The sequence below is a fragment of the Lontra canadensis genome, unplaced genomic scaffold, assembly GCF_010015895.1.
Source record: "Lontra canadensis isolate GAN:19392208 unplaced genomic scaffold, GSC_riverotter_1.0 scaffold35, whole genome shotgun sequence".
Classification (NCBI taxonomy): domain Eukaryota; kingdom Metazoa; phylum Chordata; class Mammalia; order Carnivora; family Mustelidae; genus Lontra; species Lontra canadensis.
This window is the reverse complement of record NW_022631029.1, coordinates 14,887,977-14,905,337: the sequence shown is the minus strand read 5'-3', so window position 1 is coordinate 14,905,337 and position 17,361 is coordinate 14,887,977. Positions and strand designations below refer to the sequence as shown.

The following is a 17,361-nucleotide window of genomic DNA, read 5'->3' as shown; positions in this document are numbered from 1 at the left end:
ATTTTTTATTAAAAAAAACTTGGGGGGGGCACATATTGTATGGAGCACTGGGTGTGATGCATAAACAATGAATCTTGGAACACTGAAAAAATAAAGTTAAAAAAAAAACTTCCCCAATAACAGTGATAGACTTGGAAGGAAAACAGTTGGTACTACTGATTCTAACTTTAGATAGTCTAGACACTGTTTCATTCTTGTAACTTGTAATGAAGTTCTATATACTATACTTTAGCTATATTTGTAAACAACAAGCTTGAGAGTCCTTTAGAATAATTAATGAATTATGGTCCACTTGATATCAAAACAAATTATATTTGAGGCTATAAGATTATTTCATATTCTTATAATTGATATAGGTAGATACAGAAAGCAAACACAAATTATAATAATAGCATCATGGCTAGTATCAAAATTCTAACTGGGAACTATATAAAATGGGGGAAAAGACAGACAACAAATGGATGCTTCCCTTGATATTTACAGCCCCTACTCTAGAGTCTTTATATTTATTGAACCATCTAATCCCCATAACAGGTGTTCAGGATGGGCAATATTATCTGTACTCAGAGATAAGGACCAAGGCATAGGAAGATAGGTAATTTACCCACATTTACCCAGGTAATAATTGACAGAACTAGGATTCAAACTGAGGTAGTCTGGTTTTAATTTGAACATAAATAGTTCTCCATAGAAGACCTTGGCTCTCAGTAATTTGGAGAAGATGGAGTGGTATTCTTTCAAAAGGACATAATGCTACACATTTTCCCATAAACCAAGATGGTCTGCTTCTTCTGATAAGATATTATGTCTTCTGTAGAATTGTCTTATTTAACAAGAGAATATTTACATGAAAAAATTTAAAAGCTCTAAGAGCTTTTAAAACAATAAAAATGAGAGACCTAATTTATTGACACATAGAATATAGGCCATATATTTAAGAGCAAAAGAAATTGTATAATGATCTTCAGCTAGTGAAATATCTTGTCAATTCTAGAAGACCTATGAGACAAAGGGGACCTGTTTCCTTGTCCCTCCCTCTGCCCCCCTCAAAGTTGTGTTAATGTAGAGTCAGATTTCTCAACCTGGTACTAATGACATGTTGAGCTCAATAATTCTTTGTCGTGGGGGCTGTCTTGTACATGTTAGGAAGTTTGGCGGTGTTCCTGGCCTCTACCCATGAGGTATTAGTAGTACCTTCACCCCTCAGTTGTGACAAATTAAAATATCTCCACACATTGTCAAATGTCCCTTAGGGTGGAAGGCAAAATAGCCCCTGGGTTGATAACCACTGGTGTACAGCAGGACATTTCTGGATGATTTTCAGGCTTGGAATCATTCCCTAAAGATAAAGAAATTGGTCTAGATAAATATAGTCATTTCCTATGGTGAGTTCCAATGACTTAGGAAAACCTGGGACTTCCTAGAGTTTTTCTAAATCCATGTGATACCCATAAATGACCTTGAGCTGTTTGGCATTGATTTAAAAATAACAGTAAATTTAAAGTAAATATTCCATGCTGTAATTTTTTAAAAAGATTTTATTTATTTATTTGTCAGAGAGAGAGAGCGAGCACAGGCAGGGGGAGTAGCAGGCAGAGGGAGAAACAGGCTCCCCGCTGATCAAGGAGCCTGATGTGGAACTTGGTCCCAGGACCCCAGGATCATGACTTGGGCCGACGGCAGACACTTAACTGACTGAGCCATCCAGGTGTTCCTCCTTGCTGTAATTTATGGTTTTTCTTTAATAACTGGAATTTAGTACGGTGTGCTTTTCATTAAGGCCTGGGAGGACCGCTTGATTCGAATACAAGAAACGATTGATGAATGGTTAAAAGTACAAGCTCAATGGCTGTACTTGGAGCCCATATTTTGTTCTGAGGATATCATGCAACAGATGCCAGAAGAAGGGCGTCAGTTTCAGACAGTAGACAGACATTGGAGAGATATCATGAAGTTCTGTGCAAAAGATCCAAAGGTGAAGTCTTTATTTTCTCTTACAAATAAAGGGAACCTTTAACTCTGTTATTCAAAAGCATCTGGCTCTTTTTTTCTGATTACAAAAGCAAAATCTGCTCATTGTATACAAACTGGAAAGTTCAGAAAAATAGAAGAAAGCGCAAAGCATTAAGATAATTTTACTTTTCAATTCATATAATACGCTACTTATAACTCTAATGGTGCAGCTGCCTCACATGCACATTTTACTCATTTGACTGTGATAGACACTCACAGCTATTCTTTTCTTGTAAAATAAACTAAAATAAGAAGAGGAAGGGGATGGACAGAGAGAAAGAGAAAGGGAAGGAGAATGAATATAAGGTGATTCACCTGACATTCTATTCAATGACTTTATATGCTTGGGAGCGATGGGAATATAGGATCTGCTGTTCTCTCAGTTGACCTCACTTGCTATGTGTCTCTCCTAGTGAGTATAGCACCTTGTCGAGTGTGATTCTCATGTTGAAGGACAGACTATGTATTTTTCATACACAAAGTACTCATAGTTGAAAGATATACATTCACTTTTTAAATCTGGTTTTCAACCTAAAATGTAACAATTTATTTCAATGCTGGATGAAAATTAGCCATGCTGGACTTAGTGGGAGTCAATAATATGCTGAAACTATGAGTTCCAAGGATTTTGCCTTACTCAGTGATCTTAGAACCTTTGTGAAACGTGATTTCTGGTAGGTCAGAAGTCAGCAACTTTTTTTCTGCAAGGGACCAGGCAGTAAATATTTTAGACTTTGTGGGACATACAGTCTTTTTGCAGCTCCTCAACTCTGCCACTGTCATGGGGAGAAAGCAGCCAGAGACAGTATGTTACTAAATGGATGTGTCTGTGGTATAATAAAACTTTCTGGATAGTGACATTTTATGTGCCACGAAATGTGATTTTTCTTTTCATTTTTCATCCTTTTAAAAATATAAAAATCATTCTTAGCTCGTAGGTCATTAAAAAATTGGCAGCAGAGTGCATTCATCTGTCAAAACATCAAGTTGTACACCTTAAATACATAAAATTTTTATTTGTTAATTGTACCTTATAAAGCTGAAAAAAAAAGACTAGCAGCAAGTCGGATTTAACCTGTGGGATGTAGTTCCACCAACTCATACTATAGATTGTTCACAGTTGACAGCTGTAAATGTGATAATTAAACCACACACCAACCTAATGGACTTTCCCCACATCATTCAGAAGAATATATGAGAAATGAAAATGTGTATGACAGTTATAACTTCTCATTTGTAACTTGCATCCTTGGATAAGACTATTTCTGATTTATTGAATTATAATCATTTTACATGACAAAATATTTTACAACAATTTTCATAAGCCTTTTGACATTTCAACATTTTTGACACATACAATAGACTAATGTTTAGGACTTACAGTTATATCTGCTATATAAGTGCTGACCTGAACGAATGTGTATCTTTTAGGTTCTTGCTGCTACTTCTCTAACAGGTTTATTGGAAAAACTGCAGAACTGCAACGAACTTTTGGAGAAAATTATGAAAGGGCTTAATGCATATCTTGAAAAAAAACGGCTTTTCTTCCCTCGGTATGATGGGTAATTAATTGTGCTATAACTAAAAGCATTTTCTGATACATGATGGAGAACTAAAGCATTTGTATTTTCATGTTTTCTAGTTTTTTCTTCTTATCTAATGATGAAATGTTAGAGATTTTGTCAGAGACCAAAGATCCACTTAGAGTTCAGCCTCATTTAAAAAAATGCTTCGAGGGCATTGCTAAGTTGGAATTCCTTCCTAATTTGGACATTAAGGCCATGTATAGCTCTGAAGGGGAGCGAGTGGAACTGATTGCCCTAATTTCCACATCTGCAGCGCGAGGTGCTGTGGAAAAGTGGCTCATTCAAGTGGAAGATTTAATGCTCCGGAGTATTCATGATGTGATCGCGGCAGCCCGGCTGGTGCGTTTCCAAAGATTTAATTTCAGGAACACCCTGTGTTCCGCAAGTGCTTTCTTTTTAGGAGGTTTTGAACTTGTGTTGGTAAATTACTATTTATGGTTCTTACTATTTTAAGCCATTTATTATTTTTTTACTCTTTGTTTCTAACATTATTAATATAATGATATTAGTAAGAATTGATAATATGTGATTGAGTGCTATAAAGGACAAAAGGTTTTATGAGAAAGTATAAGGTATATATAATTTAGAATGGAGAGGGTGTTTCTAGAGATAGGCTCTTACAGAGAGTGAGATTGAAAGTGAGATCCGAAGTAGGAATTAACAAGATAAAGAGCAAAGGGAAGAGCATTCAGGTATCTTGTGTACAGAGCCTGGGGTTAGAAAGAACCTCATGACAGAGGTGTGAAATCCGTGATCTATGGCTGTTTACACCTTAGATACTCAAAATGAGATAAACAAACATTAAAAGAGGGTATATAATATTTGAAAGAAATGTAACACTGAAGTACAACATGTACTTTACTTATGCTGATCCAATTAACTTAATCTTGAATAATAAAATTCAGTATATTTCTGTCGTTAGGACCACAAAGGAACAGTTATGTTCCTTTAAAAATTAAAAAAAAAAATTAAAAAATTAAAAATTAAAAAAAATTAAAATTAAAAAAAAGGCATTGCAGCCTTTTAAAATCCAGCAACTCACTTTATGCGAGTGAGGTACCCCCTTTCTTTCACCCCGTGAAGCTCATCTTTTTGCAGTGGCTATTCTATTCAGCTTTAATATTCCTGCAGATAAATCTTGGCTTTTTCTCTTCTTTTTCTATTTATGATTCCAAACAGATTAAAACATGTAGGAAAAAAATCCAACATTATCCATGAAAGTATTTCTTGATTAGTATAGAAATTTACCTCTGTGTATCTATAAATGACTCATCCATTTTTTTGAAACTTCTCTTTCTTTGAAACTTGTCATTTGTCTTTATTTCTAAATGTTGCTAATAAAATGTATTTAAGTAATAATATATTTATATCTTTATGTTTAACATTATTTTATCTAATGGTGTTATTGTATTAAAAATACAGTTTCCATTAGTGTCAAGTTCAAATTTTGTTCTGCAGCTTTTTCAATTTATAACTTGTATCTGCTATTATTACTTGAAGCAAGTCATTTTTCTATTATTTTTTTCTTTTTTGTTTTTAAAGATTTTATTTACTTATTTGATAGAGACACAGCGAGAGAGGGAACACAAGCAAGGGTGTGGGAGAGGGAGAAGCAGGCTTCCCACTGAGCAGGGAGCCCAATGTTGGGCTCAATCCCAGGACCCTGGGATCATAACCTGAGCGAAGGCAGATGCATAATGACTGAGCCACCCAGGTGCCCATGAAGCTTGTTATTTTTTTAGGAGATTAAACTCCACCCTCAGTCTATTTAAATACATTTTGAACATAAAAAGTTAGAAAAAATGAGAATATAATTTGAGCTCATAAGCACAGATTGTTAAATTATTTATAATTCAACAAATATATAATTTTTTGAAAGATTTTATTTATTTGACAGAGAGAGAGAGAGCGAGAGCAGGAACACAAGCAGGGGGAGTGGGAGAGGAGAAGCAGGCTTCCCCATGAGTAGGGAGCCCAATGTGGAGCTCAGCCCCAGGACCTTTGGATCATGACCCGAGCCAAAGACAGATGCCTAACGACTGAGCCACCCAGGCACCCCTATTATTGTTCGAATTATATACTCTGGTCATATAAGTTTTTAGAAAAGCTATAGATAAATCCTACAAGGGTTCTAGCTACTAATCCAATTTTCCACTAGATTATATAATCTCCTTTTCAATTAAATCAGCATCAACATATAATCTATTAAACCAATTTTTTTAACAGATTTAATAAATCCCTTACATTTCATTATAATAGAAGTGATATGTATTCAATATAGAAAACTTGACAACTCCCTATAGCAAAGCAGTGTAAAAACGTATAAAATTGGGGCACTTGCGTGGCTCAGTCATTAAGCGTCTGCTTCCGCTCAGGTCATGATCCCAGAGTCCTGGGATCAAGTCCCGCATCAGACTCCCTGCTCAGTGGGAAGACTGCTTCTCCCTCTTCCACTCCCCCTGCTTGTGTTCCTCTCTTGCTGTGTCCTTCTCTGTCAAACAAATAAATAAAATCTTTAAAAATATATAGAAATAAATTTCTGGAATAATCAACAATCAAATTTTTCCAGAGATAACTGATTATTAACATATTAGTGTTCATTTTACTACTCTTTTATGAATAAACAAATGAATAAATGAACAAATGAATAAACAAATTTTTCTTTTAAATAGTCATCTGGAAATTTTCATAACTATGTGATATTCTAGCCTATAAATATATCAAATGTTGTATTTCCCCATTATTAGACATTTAGCTTTTTATTCCTTTCATAATCTTTTAAAGTTAGAAATGCATTTTAATTGTTCAGGCATATCCAGAATCCGCAAGAAAAGACTGGGTTCGAGAGTGGCCTGGCCAAGTTGTACTCTGTGTTTCTCAAATGTTCTGGACTTCTGAGACACAGGAAGTTATAAGTGGTGGGACAGAGGTAAAGCATGCATTTATTTATTTATTTATTTATTTATTTATTTATTTATTTAGAGAGCGCATATGCAGGAGAGGGGCAGAGGGAAGAGGGAGAATCTTAAGCATGCTCCATACCCAGTATGGAGTCTGAAATACAGCTTGATCTTACAACCCTGAGATCATAACCTGAGCCAAAATCAAGAGTCGGATGCTTAACCAACTGAGCTACCTAGGTAGCCCAAAGCAATTTTTTTTATACATATAGCATTCTTTTCTACTGCTATGTTTCTTAGTTAGCTTATCTATTTTTGTAAAGGCAGTCTTCCCATCTGTTTATACATCTAGCATTAAAATTATAGTTATTTGGAAACTTGTTCTCAGTATTTTATGAAGCTTAGACAAACCCATTCTGTTCTAGAATTCATTTCTATATCAAGATATGAAGTCAGAATTGTTTTGTAAAAGAGTATATAAAATACGTATTTTAGATACTATACACCATTAGTTTAATTGCTTTTTTATTTTGTAGGCATTAAAGAAATACTATAAGGAACTTCAGAATCAACTAAATGATATTGTAGAGCTGGTAAGGGGAAGACTGTCGAAGCAGACCAGGATTACTCTGGGAGCTTTGGTTACAATTGATGTCCATGCCAGAGATGTGGTCATGGACATGATTGATATGGGTATGTGACTCTTCTCTGTAATGTTAAAGATAAAATATTAATAGCTTCTAGAAACCAAGTTTTATACTATATGTTGTTTTCACTCTCAACAGAATTTAATTTACTTGATTCTTTCTATAAATTAGAAAGAAAATTATTTTAATATCTGCTGTTACAAAAAATGATAGGATACCTATTTTTCAAATTATTTTTCCATTTCAGGATTATGTGTCTTGTTTTACCTTATTCTTTCTAGGTGTCTCCCATGATACAGATTTCCAGTGGCTTGCTCAGCTTCGATATTATTGGGAATTTGAAAATGCTCGAGTTCGTATCATTAATTGCAATGTAAAATATGCTTATGAGTATCTTGGTAATTCACCTCGACTTGTCATTACACCGTTAACTGACAGGTGTTACAGAACATTGGTATGTATTTAAATTATTTTGATTCATACATTAAAATTACTTTTTCGTTTGTGTCATACTTTTTTAAAAAAGATTTTATTTATTTATTTAACTGGAAGAGACACAGTGAGGGAGGGAACACAGGCAGGGGGAGTGGGAGAGGGAGAAGCAGGCTTTCCGCTGAGCAGGGAGCCTGTTGCAGTGCTCGATCCCAGGACCTGGGATCATGACCTGAGCTGAAGGCAGATGCTTAATGACTGAGCCACCAAGGTGCCCCTGTTGTCATACTTTCTTATCCAAATTTAACATGGCTATCCCCATTTTATTCTCTTTTTAAAATTTTTTTGTTAACATATAATGTATTATTTGTTTCAGGATTACAGCTCTGTGATTCATCAGTCTTACACAATTCACAACACTCATCATAGCACACACCCTCCCCAGTGTCTATCACCCAGCCACCCCTATCCCTCCCACCAACCCACCCCCCCACCCCCTGCACTCCAGCAACCCTTCCACTCCAGCAACCCTCAGTTTTGTTCCTGAAATTATGGGTTTCTTATGGTTTGTCTCCCTCTCTGGTTTCATCTTGTTTCACTTTGCCCCTCCCTTCCTCTATGATCTTCTATCTTGTTTCTCAAATTCCTCTTTATCAGTGAGATCGTATGATAATTGTTTTTCTCTGATTGATTTATTTTGCTTAGCATAATACCCTCTACTTCCAACCACATCATTGCAAATGGCAAGATTTCATTTTTTTTGAAGGCTACAAAATATTCAACTGTATATGTATACCACATTGTCTTTATCCATTCATCTGTTGATGGACATGTAGGCTCTTTCCATAGTTTGGCTATTGTGGACATTGCTGCTATAAACATGCAGATGCACGTGCCCCTTTCGATTCCCACGTTTGTATCTTTGGTGTAAATACCCAGTTGTGCAATTGCTGGGTCATAGGGTAGCTCTATTTTCAACTTCCTCCATACTGTTTTCCAGAGTGGCTGCACCAGCTTGCATTCCCACCAACAGTGTAGGAGGTTGCCCCTTTCTCTGCATCCTCGCCAACACCTGTTGTTTCCTTATTTGTTAATTTTAGCCATTCTGACTGGCGTGAGGTGGTATCTCATTGTGGTTTTGATTTGTATTTCCCTGATGCTGAGTGATGTTGTGAGCACTTTTTCATGCGTCTGTTGGCCATTTGGATGTCTTCTTTGCAGAAATGTCTGTTCATGTCCTCTACCCATTTCATGAATGGATTATTTGTTCTTAGGGTGTTGAGTTTGATAAGTTCTTCATAGATTTTGGATACTAGCCTTTTATCTGATAAGACATTTTCAAATATCTTCTCCCATTCTGTTGGTTGTCTTTTGGTTTTGTTGACTGTTTCCTTTGCTGTGCAAAAGCTTTCGATCTTGATGAAGTCCCAATAGTTCATTTTTGCCCTTGCTTCCCTTACTTTGGTGAGGTAAAATGGACTATTTGTTCCATTTCTTTAAAAAAGTTGAGGATATTTTGATAGGGATTGCATTAAATGTGTAGATTGCTCTAGGTGGTATGGACATTTTCACAATATTTGTCTTCCAGTCCATGAGCATGGAACGTTTCTCCATTTCTTTGTGTCTTACTCAATTTTTTTCATGAGTATTCTATAGTTTTCTGAGTACAGATCCCTTACCTCTTTGGTTATATTTATTCCTAAGTGTCTTATGATTTTGGGTGCAATTATAAATGGGATCAACTCCTTAATTTCTCTTTGTTCTGTCTTGCTGTTGGTGTATAGAAATGCAACTGATATCTGTGCATTGATTTTATATCCTGACACTTTACTCAATTCTTTTGTGAGTTCTAGCAGTTTTGGGGTAGAATCTTTTGGGTTTTCCACATAAAGTATGATGTCATCTGCAAAGAATGAGAGTTTGACTTTTCTTTTTTTTTTTTTTTAAGATTTTATTTATTTATTTGACAGACAGAGATCACAAGTAGGCAGAGAGGCAGGCAGAGAGAGAGAGGAGGAAGTAGGCTCCCTGCTCCCTGAGCTGAAGGCTGAGGCTTTAACCCACTGAGCCACCCAGGCACCCAAGAGTTTTTCTTTGCTGATTTGGATATCTTTTATTTCTTTTTGTTGTCTGATTGCTGAGGCTAGGACTTCTAGTACTATGGTGAATAGCAGTGGTGATAGTAGACATCACTGCCATGTTCCTGATCTTAAGGGAAGAGCTCTCAGTTTTTCCCCATTGAGAATGATATTCACTGTGGGTTTTCATTGATGGTTTTGATGATATTGAGGTATGTACACTCTATGCCTACATTGTGAAGAGTTTTGATCAAGAAAGGATGCTGTACTTTGTCAAAAGCTTTTTCAGCATCAACAGAGAGTATCATATGGTTCTTGTTCTTTCTTTTATGAATGTATTGTATCACATTGATTGATCTACGGATGTGGAACCAACCTTGCAGCTCAGGAGTAAATCCCACTTGGTTGTGGTGAATTATCCTTTTAATGTACTGTTGGATCCTATTGGCTAGTGTTTTCGTGAGAATTTTTGCATCCATGTTCATCAGGGATATTGGTCTGTGATTCTCCTTTTTGATGAAGTCTTTGGTTTTGGGATCAAGGTAATGCTGGCCTCATAGAATGAGTTTGGAAGTTTTCCTCCCATTTCTATGTTTTGGAACATTTCAGGAGAATAGATATTAATTCTTCTTTAAATGTTTGCTAGAATTCCCCCTGGGAAGCCATCTGACTCTGGACTCTTGTTTGTTGGGAGATTTCTGATTACTGCTTCAATTTCCTTACTGGTTATGGGTCTGTTCAGGTTTTCTATTTCTTCCTGGTTCAGTTTTGGTAGTTTATATGTCTCTAGGAATCTATCCATTCCAGATTGTCTAATTTGCTGGCATATTGTTGCTCCTGATAAATTCTTATAATTGTTTGTATTTCTTCGGTGTTGGTTGTGATCTCTCCTCTTTCATTCATGATTTTATTAATTTGGGTCCTTTCTCTTTTCTCTTTGATAAGTCTGGCTAAGGGTTTATCAATCTTATTAATTCATTCAAGGAACCACCTCCTACGTCTGTTGATCTGTTCTCCTGTTCTTTTGGTTTCTTTTTCATTGGTTCCTATTCTGACCTTTATTATTTCTCTTCTCCTGCTGGGTTTAGGCTTTCTTTGCTGTTTTTCTCCAGCTCCTTTAGGTGTAGGGCTAGGTTGTATATTTAAGACCTTTCTTGTTTCTTGACAAAGACTTATATTGCTATCTCCTTCCCTCTGAGGACCACCTTTGCTCCATCCTAAAGATTTTGAACAGTTGTGTTTTCATTTTCATGATTTTAAAAAATTCTTCTTTAACTTCCTGGTTGACCCATTCATTCTTTAGTAGGATGCTCTTTAGCCTCCATGTATTTGAGTCCTTTCCAACTTTCCTCTTGTGATTGAGTTCCAGTTTCAAAGCATTGTGGTCTTAAAATATGCAGGGAATGATCCAGTCTTTTGGTACTGGTTGAGACCTGATTTGTGACCCAGGAATTGATCTATTCTGGAGAATGTTCCATGTGCACTAGAGAAGAATGTGTATTCTGTAGTTTTGGGATGGAATGTTCTAAATATATCTGTGATGTCCATCTGATCCAGTGTGTCATTTAAGGCCTTTATTTCCTTGTTGATCTTTTGCTTAGGTGATCTGTCCATTTCAGATTTCAGATGGGAGCGTGTTAAAATCGCCTACTATTAGTGTGTTATTGTCAATGTGTTTCTTTGATTTTGTTATTAATTTGTTTATATAATTGGCTGCTCCATGTTAGGGGCATAGATATTTAAAATTGTTAGCTCTTCTTGTTGGACAACCCTTTATATATGATATAATGTCCTTCCTCATCTCTTATTATAGTCTTTGGTTTAAAATCTAATTTGTTGGGGTGCCTGCCTGGCTCCATCATTAAGCGTCTGCCATGGCTCAGGTCATGATTGAGGTCATGATCCCAGGGTCCTGGGATTGAGCCCTGCATTGGGCTCTCTGCTCAGTGAGGAGCCTGTTTCTCCCTCTCCCACTCCCCCTATTTGTGTTCCCTCTCTTGCGGTGTCTGTCTCTGTGAAGTAAATAAAATCTTTTAAAAAAACCTAATTTGTCTGATATAAGGATTGCCACCTCAGCTTTCTTTTGATGTCCATTAGTCTGGTAAATGTTTTTTCACCCGCTCACTTTAAATCTGGAGGTGTCTTTGGGTGTAAAATGAGTCTCCTGCAGACAGCATATCAGTGGGTCTTGTTTGTTTGTTTGTTTGTTTGTTTTAATCAAATCTGATACCCTTTGTCTTTTGATTGGGACATTTACCCCATTTATATTCAGGATAACTTTTGAAAGATATGAATTTAGTGCTACTGTATTGCCTGTAAGGTGTCACTGTATATTGTATCTGTTCCCTTCTGGTCTATGTTACTTTTAGGCTCTCTCTTTGCTTAGAGGACCCCTTTCAATATTTCCTGGAGGATTGGTTTGGTGTTTGCAAATTCTTTTAGTTTCTGTTTGTCCTGGAAGCTTTTTATCTCCTTCTATTTTCAATGACAGGCTAACAGGATATAGTATTCTTGGCTGCGAATTTTCTTGTTTAGTGCTCTGAATATATCATGCCAGTCCTTTCTGGCTTGCCGGGTCTCTGTGGATAGGTTTGCTGCCAATCTAATGTTGTAGATTACAGATCTCTTGTCCCCAAGCTGCTTTCAGGATTTTCTCTTTGTCTCTGAGACTTTTAAGTTTTACTATTGATGATGAGGTGTTGACCTATTTTTTATTGATTTTGACGGGGGGTTCTCTGTGCCTCCTGGATTTTGATGCCCATTTCCTTCCCCAAATTAGGGAAGTTCTCTCCTATAATTGCTCCAATATACCTTCTGCCCCTCTCTTCTCTTTCTGGGAGCCCAATTATTCTTACATTGTTTTGTCTTATCGTATCACTTATTTCTCAGATTCTCCTCTCATGATCCAGTAGTTGTTTATCTCTCTCTCTCTCTGTCTCTCAGCCTCATTATTCTCCATCACTTGGTCTTCTCTATCACTAATTCTCTCTTCTGCCTCATTTATCCAGCAGTAAAAGCCTCCATTTTTTATTATACCTCATTAATAGCCTTTTGGCTTTTGACTTGGTTAGATTTTAGTTCTTTTATTTCTTCAGAAAGAGATTCTCTAGTATCTTCAATGCTTTTTTCAAGCCCCGTTAGTGTCTTTATAATTGTCATTCTGAACTCTAGTTCCAACATCTTACTAATGTCCATATTGGTTAGGTCCCTGGCAGTCCGTACTGCCTCTTGCCCCTCCCCCTTTTTTGAGGTTAGTTTTTTCGTTTTGTCATTTTTGTCCAGAGAAGGACAGATGAATGAGAGAACAAAATGCTAAAAGGGTAACAACAACCCATAAAAATATACACTAAACAAATCAGAAGAGACCCAAAACTGGGGGGAAAAGAAAGGAAAAAAAAGGAAAGAAAAAGAAAAAAAGAATATGATCAGGCTGGTGTATAGAACAGAGACACACACTAGATTTTGGATGTATTTTGGTCTGTTAGAAGAAACTACTTCCCAAAATTTTAAAGAAAGAAAAACTTACATATATACATATATAAAAAAAATAAGGGTAAATGTGAAGAAAGGATGGAATAAGATTGTAAAGATGAAAATTTAAAAAGATTTTAAAAAAGGAATTGATAAGAAGTTGGTTGAATAAAGAAAGGAAAAAATTTAAACTTTTTTTTTTTTAAGATTTTATTTATTTATTTGACAGATAGAGATCACAAGTCGGTAGAGAGGCAGGCAGAGAGAGAGGAGAAAGCAGGCTCCCCACCAAGCAGAGGGCCCGATGCAGGGCCTGATCCCAGGACCCTGGAATCATGACCCAAGCCAAAGGCAGAGACCTTAACCACTGAGCCACCCAGGCGCCCCCAGAAAGGAAAAAATTAAAAAAAAAAAAAAAAAAGGAAAGGAGAGAATGTGATCAGGTGGGACACTAGAACAAAGCTATACACTAGATTTTGGTCTGTTTAAAGAAACTGTATCCTGGGGCGCATGGGTGGCTCAGTGGGTTAAAGCCTCTGCCTTCGGCTCAGGTCATGATCCCAGGGTCCTGGGATGGAGCCCCACATTGGGCTCTCTGCTCAGCAGGGGAGCCTGCTTCCTCCTCTCTCTCTGCCTGCCTCTCTGCTTACTTGTGATTTCTGTCAAATAAATAAATAAATAAAGTCTTAAAAAAAAAATAAACTGTATCCTAAAATCTTAAAGAAAGAAAAACTTGTATATATACACAAAAAGTAAGGTTAAATAAAATGAAGGGTAGAATATGACTGTAAAAATGAAAATTAAATAAGATTTTTAAAAAAGGAATTGATAAGATGTTGGTTAAAATAGGAAAGAAGAAAAATTTTTTAAAAAATAGAAAAAGAAAAAATAACATTAAAAAAATTAACTTTGAAAGACTGAAGAATCATGGGGAAAAAGCCATGTGTGCTGTATTCCCCTAGCACTGGTGTTTTGCAATTCTCATTTATCAGTAGACTTGGTCTTGGCTGGATGGTCTTGCTAATCTTCTGGGGGACGTGGGGGCCTGTTGCAGTGATTCTCCCATGTCTTTGCCTGTGGTGGAATTGCACTGCCCTAGTCAGGGGCCAGGCTAATCAATCTGCTTGGGTTTGCTCTCAGTAGCTTTTGTTCTGTGAATGCTTTCTCTATAGCTTTGGAAGACCGGAATGAAAATGGTGGCCTCCCAATCTCTGGCTGGGAGGGTCCAAGAGCTTGGGGCACCACTCCTCAGTTTTCCCTCAGAGAAAAGCAGTCAGTCACTCCTGTCTCCCTGGTCTCTGGCTGCACTCCATGCTCACCTGGCCTGTGACCAAGCATTTCTATATCTGGCTCATGGCCCTATATGGAGTCTCCAAACCAAGCCAAATCCTGTGGCAGGCTCCCACACCCCTCCTCTGGGGGAGTACAGGGAGTCCTGAGACCACACTGTCCCCACGAAGGCACCACCCCCCCAATCCCACTGAGCTGCTGGAGTGATGTCCCTCAGCAGAGCAGACTTCTAAAAGTTCCAATTTTGTGCTCTGCTGCTATATCACTTGCTGGGAGCTGGCACCTGGGTGGCTCAGTTGGTGAGCCACTCAACCAACTGTCTATTGGTCTATCTTCCCCCCGTGGTCTATCTTCCCATATACCATCTTGGATTCACTTCTCCCGTGGTCTGTCTTCCACATGGTCTATCTTCCCATATATCATCTTGGATTCACTTCTCCACATGTTCTATCTTCCAGAAAGTGGTCACTTTTGCATTCATAGAATTGCTGCTATTCTTTGATCTCTTGTTGAGTTTGTAGATCTTCAGAATGGTTTGATAACTATCTACCTGAATTCCAGGGGTCAGACGAAATTCAAGTCTCCTACTCCTCTGCCACCTTGCTACTCCCCCTCCTCATTTTATTCTCTTATATGTAATAGTTGAATAGAGCTGTCCATTCCTGGTCCCAAAATCCCTTTATATGAAATTATAGTAATGTATATTTACTTCTGGATCCTTTTGTAGAATACAAGAGTGTTTGGATACCAATGCTTGAAAATTATGAGTCACTCCCATTAGGGATAATTAGAAAAAGAAGGTCTTAGAGATTTAAAGAGAAAACTGAAGTTTCAGAAAATGGTATCAGTTTTTGCAGTGGAATTCTGGGAGACATGAAAGGAAGATGAGTAAAGTCCATCTGGGCCTTGGAACTCCGAGTTATTTCTGCTGAAAGGAGGGAGAGAGCTGAAAATGTAGGGGGTGATACTAAGTTCTGTTTTTGTTGAGCTATGGAAGATAAAGCTATATCTATATAAAACAAAAACCAAAAAACAAAAACCACTGAGTATAAGGTTGCCAGATAAAATATGGAACTCTCAGGTAAATTTGAAATTCAGATAAGTAATGAATAATTTGTTAGTGTAAGTATGTTCCAAATATTGCACAGGACATACTTATATTAACCAATTTTTCATTGTTTATCTGAAATCCAAAATTAAAAAAATATATTTATTTATTTGTCTTAAAAATATATTTATTTATTTGTCAGAGAGAGAGAGAGAGCGCACAAGTAGGGGGAGCAGCAGGCAGAGAGAGAGGCAAGTGGAGGGAGAAGCAGGCTCCCTGCTGAGCATGAGCAAGGAGCCTGATGTGGGACTTGATACCAGGATCCTGGGATCATGACCTGAGTTGAAGGCAGACACTTAACTGATTGAGCCACCCAGGCATCCCCTGAAATTCAAAATTTTTTTTAAAGATTTTATTTATCCATTTGAGAGAGAGAGAGTGAGAGAGAGCATGAGAGAGGAGAAGGTCAGAGGGAGAAGCAGGCTCCCTGTGGAGCTGGGAGCCCAATATGGGACTCGATCTTGGCACTCTGGGATCATGACCTGAGCCAAAGGCAGTGGCTCAACCAACTGAGCCACCCAGGTGCCCAGAAATTAAAATTTACCTGGGCATTCTGTATTTTTATTTGCTAAATCTGGTAACACTACCTGGGAATTGAGGAGAAGCATCAAAAAACACCAATTCACCTGTGCTGAGTAAGTAAAATTCAAGTGTCCTTGAGTCTTCTAGAAGCAGAGACAGAATGAGAATTCTTGGGCAAATGATTTACTAGGGAATGTCCTCAGTAAAAACCTGTAGGAAAGTGAGGAAAATAGGTGGGGAAAGCTAAATAAAGATGTAGTTTCAACAGAAGTATAGCCTTAGCCTGATCCCATGGGGAGCTTTGGAGCATGAAATGCATCCTGGGTGTACCCCACTTTAAGGCAAAGGGGCCTGGCTTTTATATCTCTTTATGGTCATTGACTATCAGTCACACCTGGGGCTAGAGGTATGAAAATTAAGGAAGGGAAACCTCACTAAAATGGAGTTGAGAGGCCAGGAGAAGCTCTCAAGGCCTACTACCACTCCTTGTGCAAAACCAACAGGAAGAGAGGTACTTTCATTCATGACAGGAAGAAGCATATACTTGACTTCCCAGACAGGATTAAGGACTTTCTTCTTAAGGAAGAGTCCAGCCAATGAAAGACTGTCACAAATCAGCCAATGAAAAGCTACTACACTTGGAACTCCCAGTTTCTTCCAATGGACTTCTTGTTTATAATGGCCCCTCCCATCGTTCCCTTTCCTCTATAAAGGAGCATTCCTCTCTTGCATTCTCTGGACTTGCCCGTGGTTTGATAGTAGCTTTCATGGTCTGAATTGTAATGGTCTTCCATTCCTGAGTAAACTGTTTTTGCTGGTAAGATAACTGACGGTTTTAACAGTAACAAGGGTGTGAGTAAGCTTTCAGGTGTTTGTGGATAAAATATCTCCTATTTTTTTTTTTTAAGATTTTATTATTTATTTGACAGAGAGAGACAGCGAGAGAGGGAACAGAAGCAGGGGGAGTGGCGGGGGGGGTGGGGGAGAACCAGACTCCTTGAGGGGCAGGGAGCCCAATGCAGGGCTCAGTCCCAGGACCCTGGGATCATGACCGAGCGGAAGGCAAATGCTTAACAACTGAGTCACCCAGGTGACCTGGATAAGGTAGCTCCTATTAGTAGAGGGAAATTCTCAGGAGAAAAAAATACAGTTGTGAGCTATTTGTAGCTGATACAGCAATTGAGGAATGGCTACAATGGCCAGTAAAAAGTGTCAGTGCATCTAGGATAACATGTTTCACCGAAACTTCCACTTTCTCAGGAAGCTACCAGAGAGCAGGGACCATGTCTGTCTTTCTCTACTCTAGGGGTGAAC

At 37.7% G+C, this 17,361-nt stretch overlaps 1 protein-coding gene across 7 annotated transcripts in view; it reads left to right on the top strand.

The window, feature by feature from the left end:
- DNAH12 (dynein axonemal heavy chain 12) overlaps positions 1–17,361 on the top strand; it is a 221,669-nt gene that overhangs the window by 70,060 nt on the left and 134,248 nt on the right. For all 7 annotated transcript variants that reach the window (XM_032868373.1, XM_032868369.1, XM_032868370.1 and 4 more), the window contains 6 exons: positions 1,781–1,975; positions 3,445–3,566; positions 3,656–3,938; positions 6,409–6,528; positions 7,036–7,192; positions 7,428–7,600. In XM_032868373.1, the coding sequence (XP_032724264.1) occupies positions 1,781–1,975; positions 3,445–3,566; positions 3,656–3,938; positions 6,409–6,528; positions 7,036–7,192; positions 7,428–7,600 (1,050 nt within the window). The remainder of the gene's footprint in view (positions 1–1,780; positions 1,976–3,444; positions 3,567–3,655; positions 3,939–6,408; positions 6,529–7,035; positions 7,193–7,427; positions 7,601–17,361) is intronic.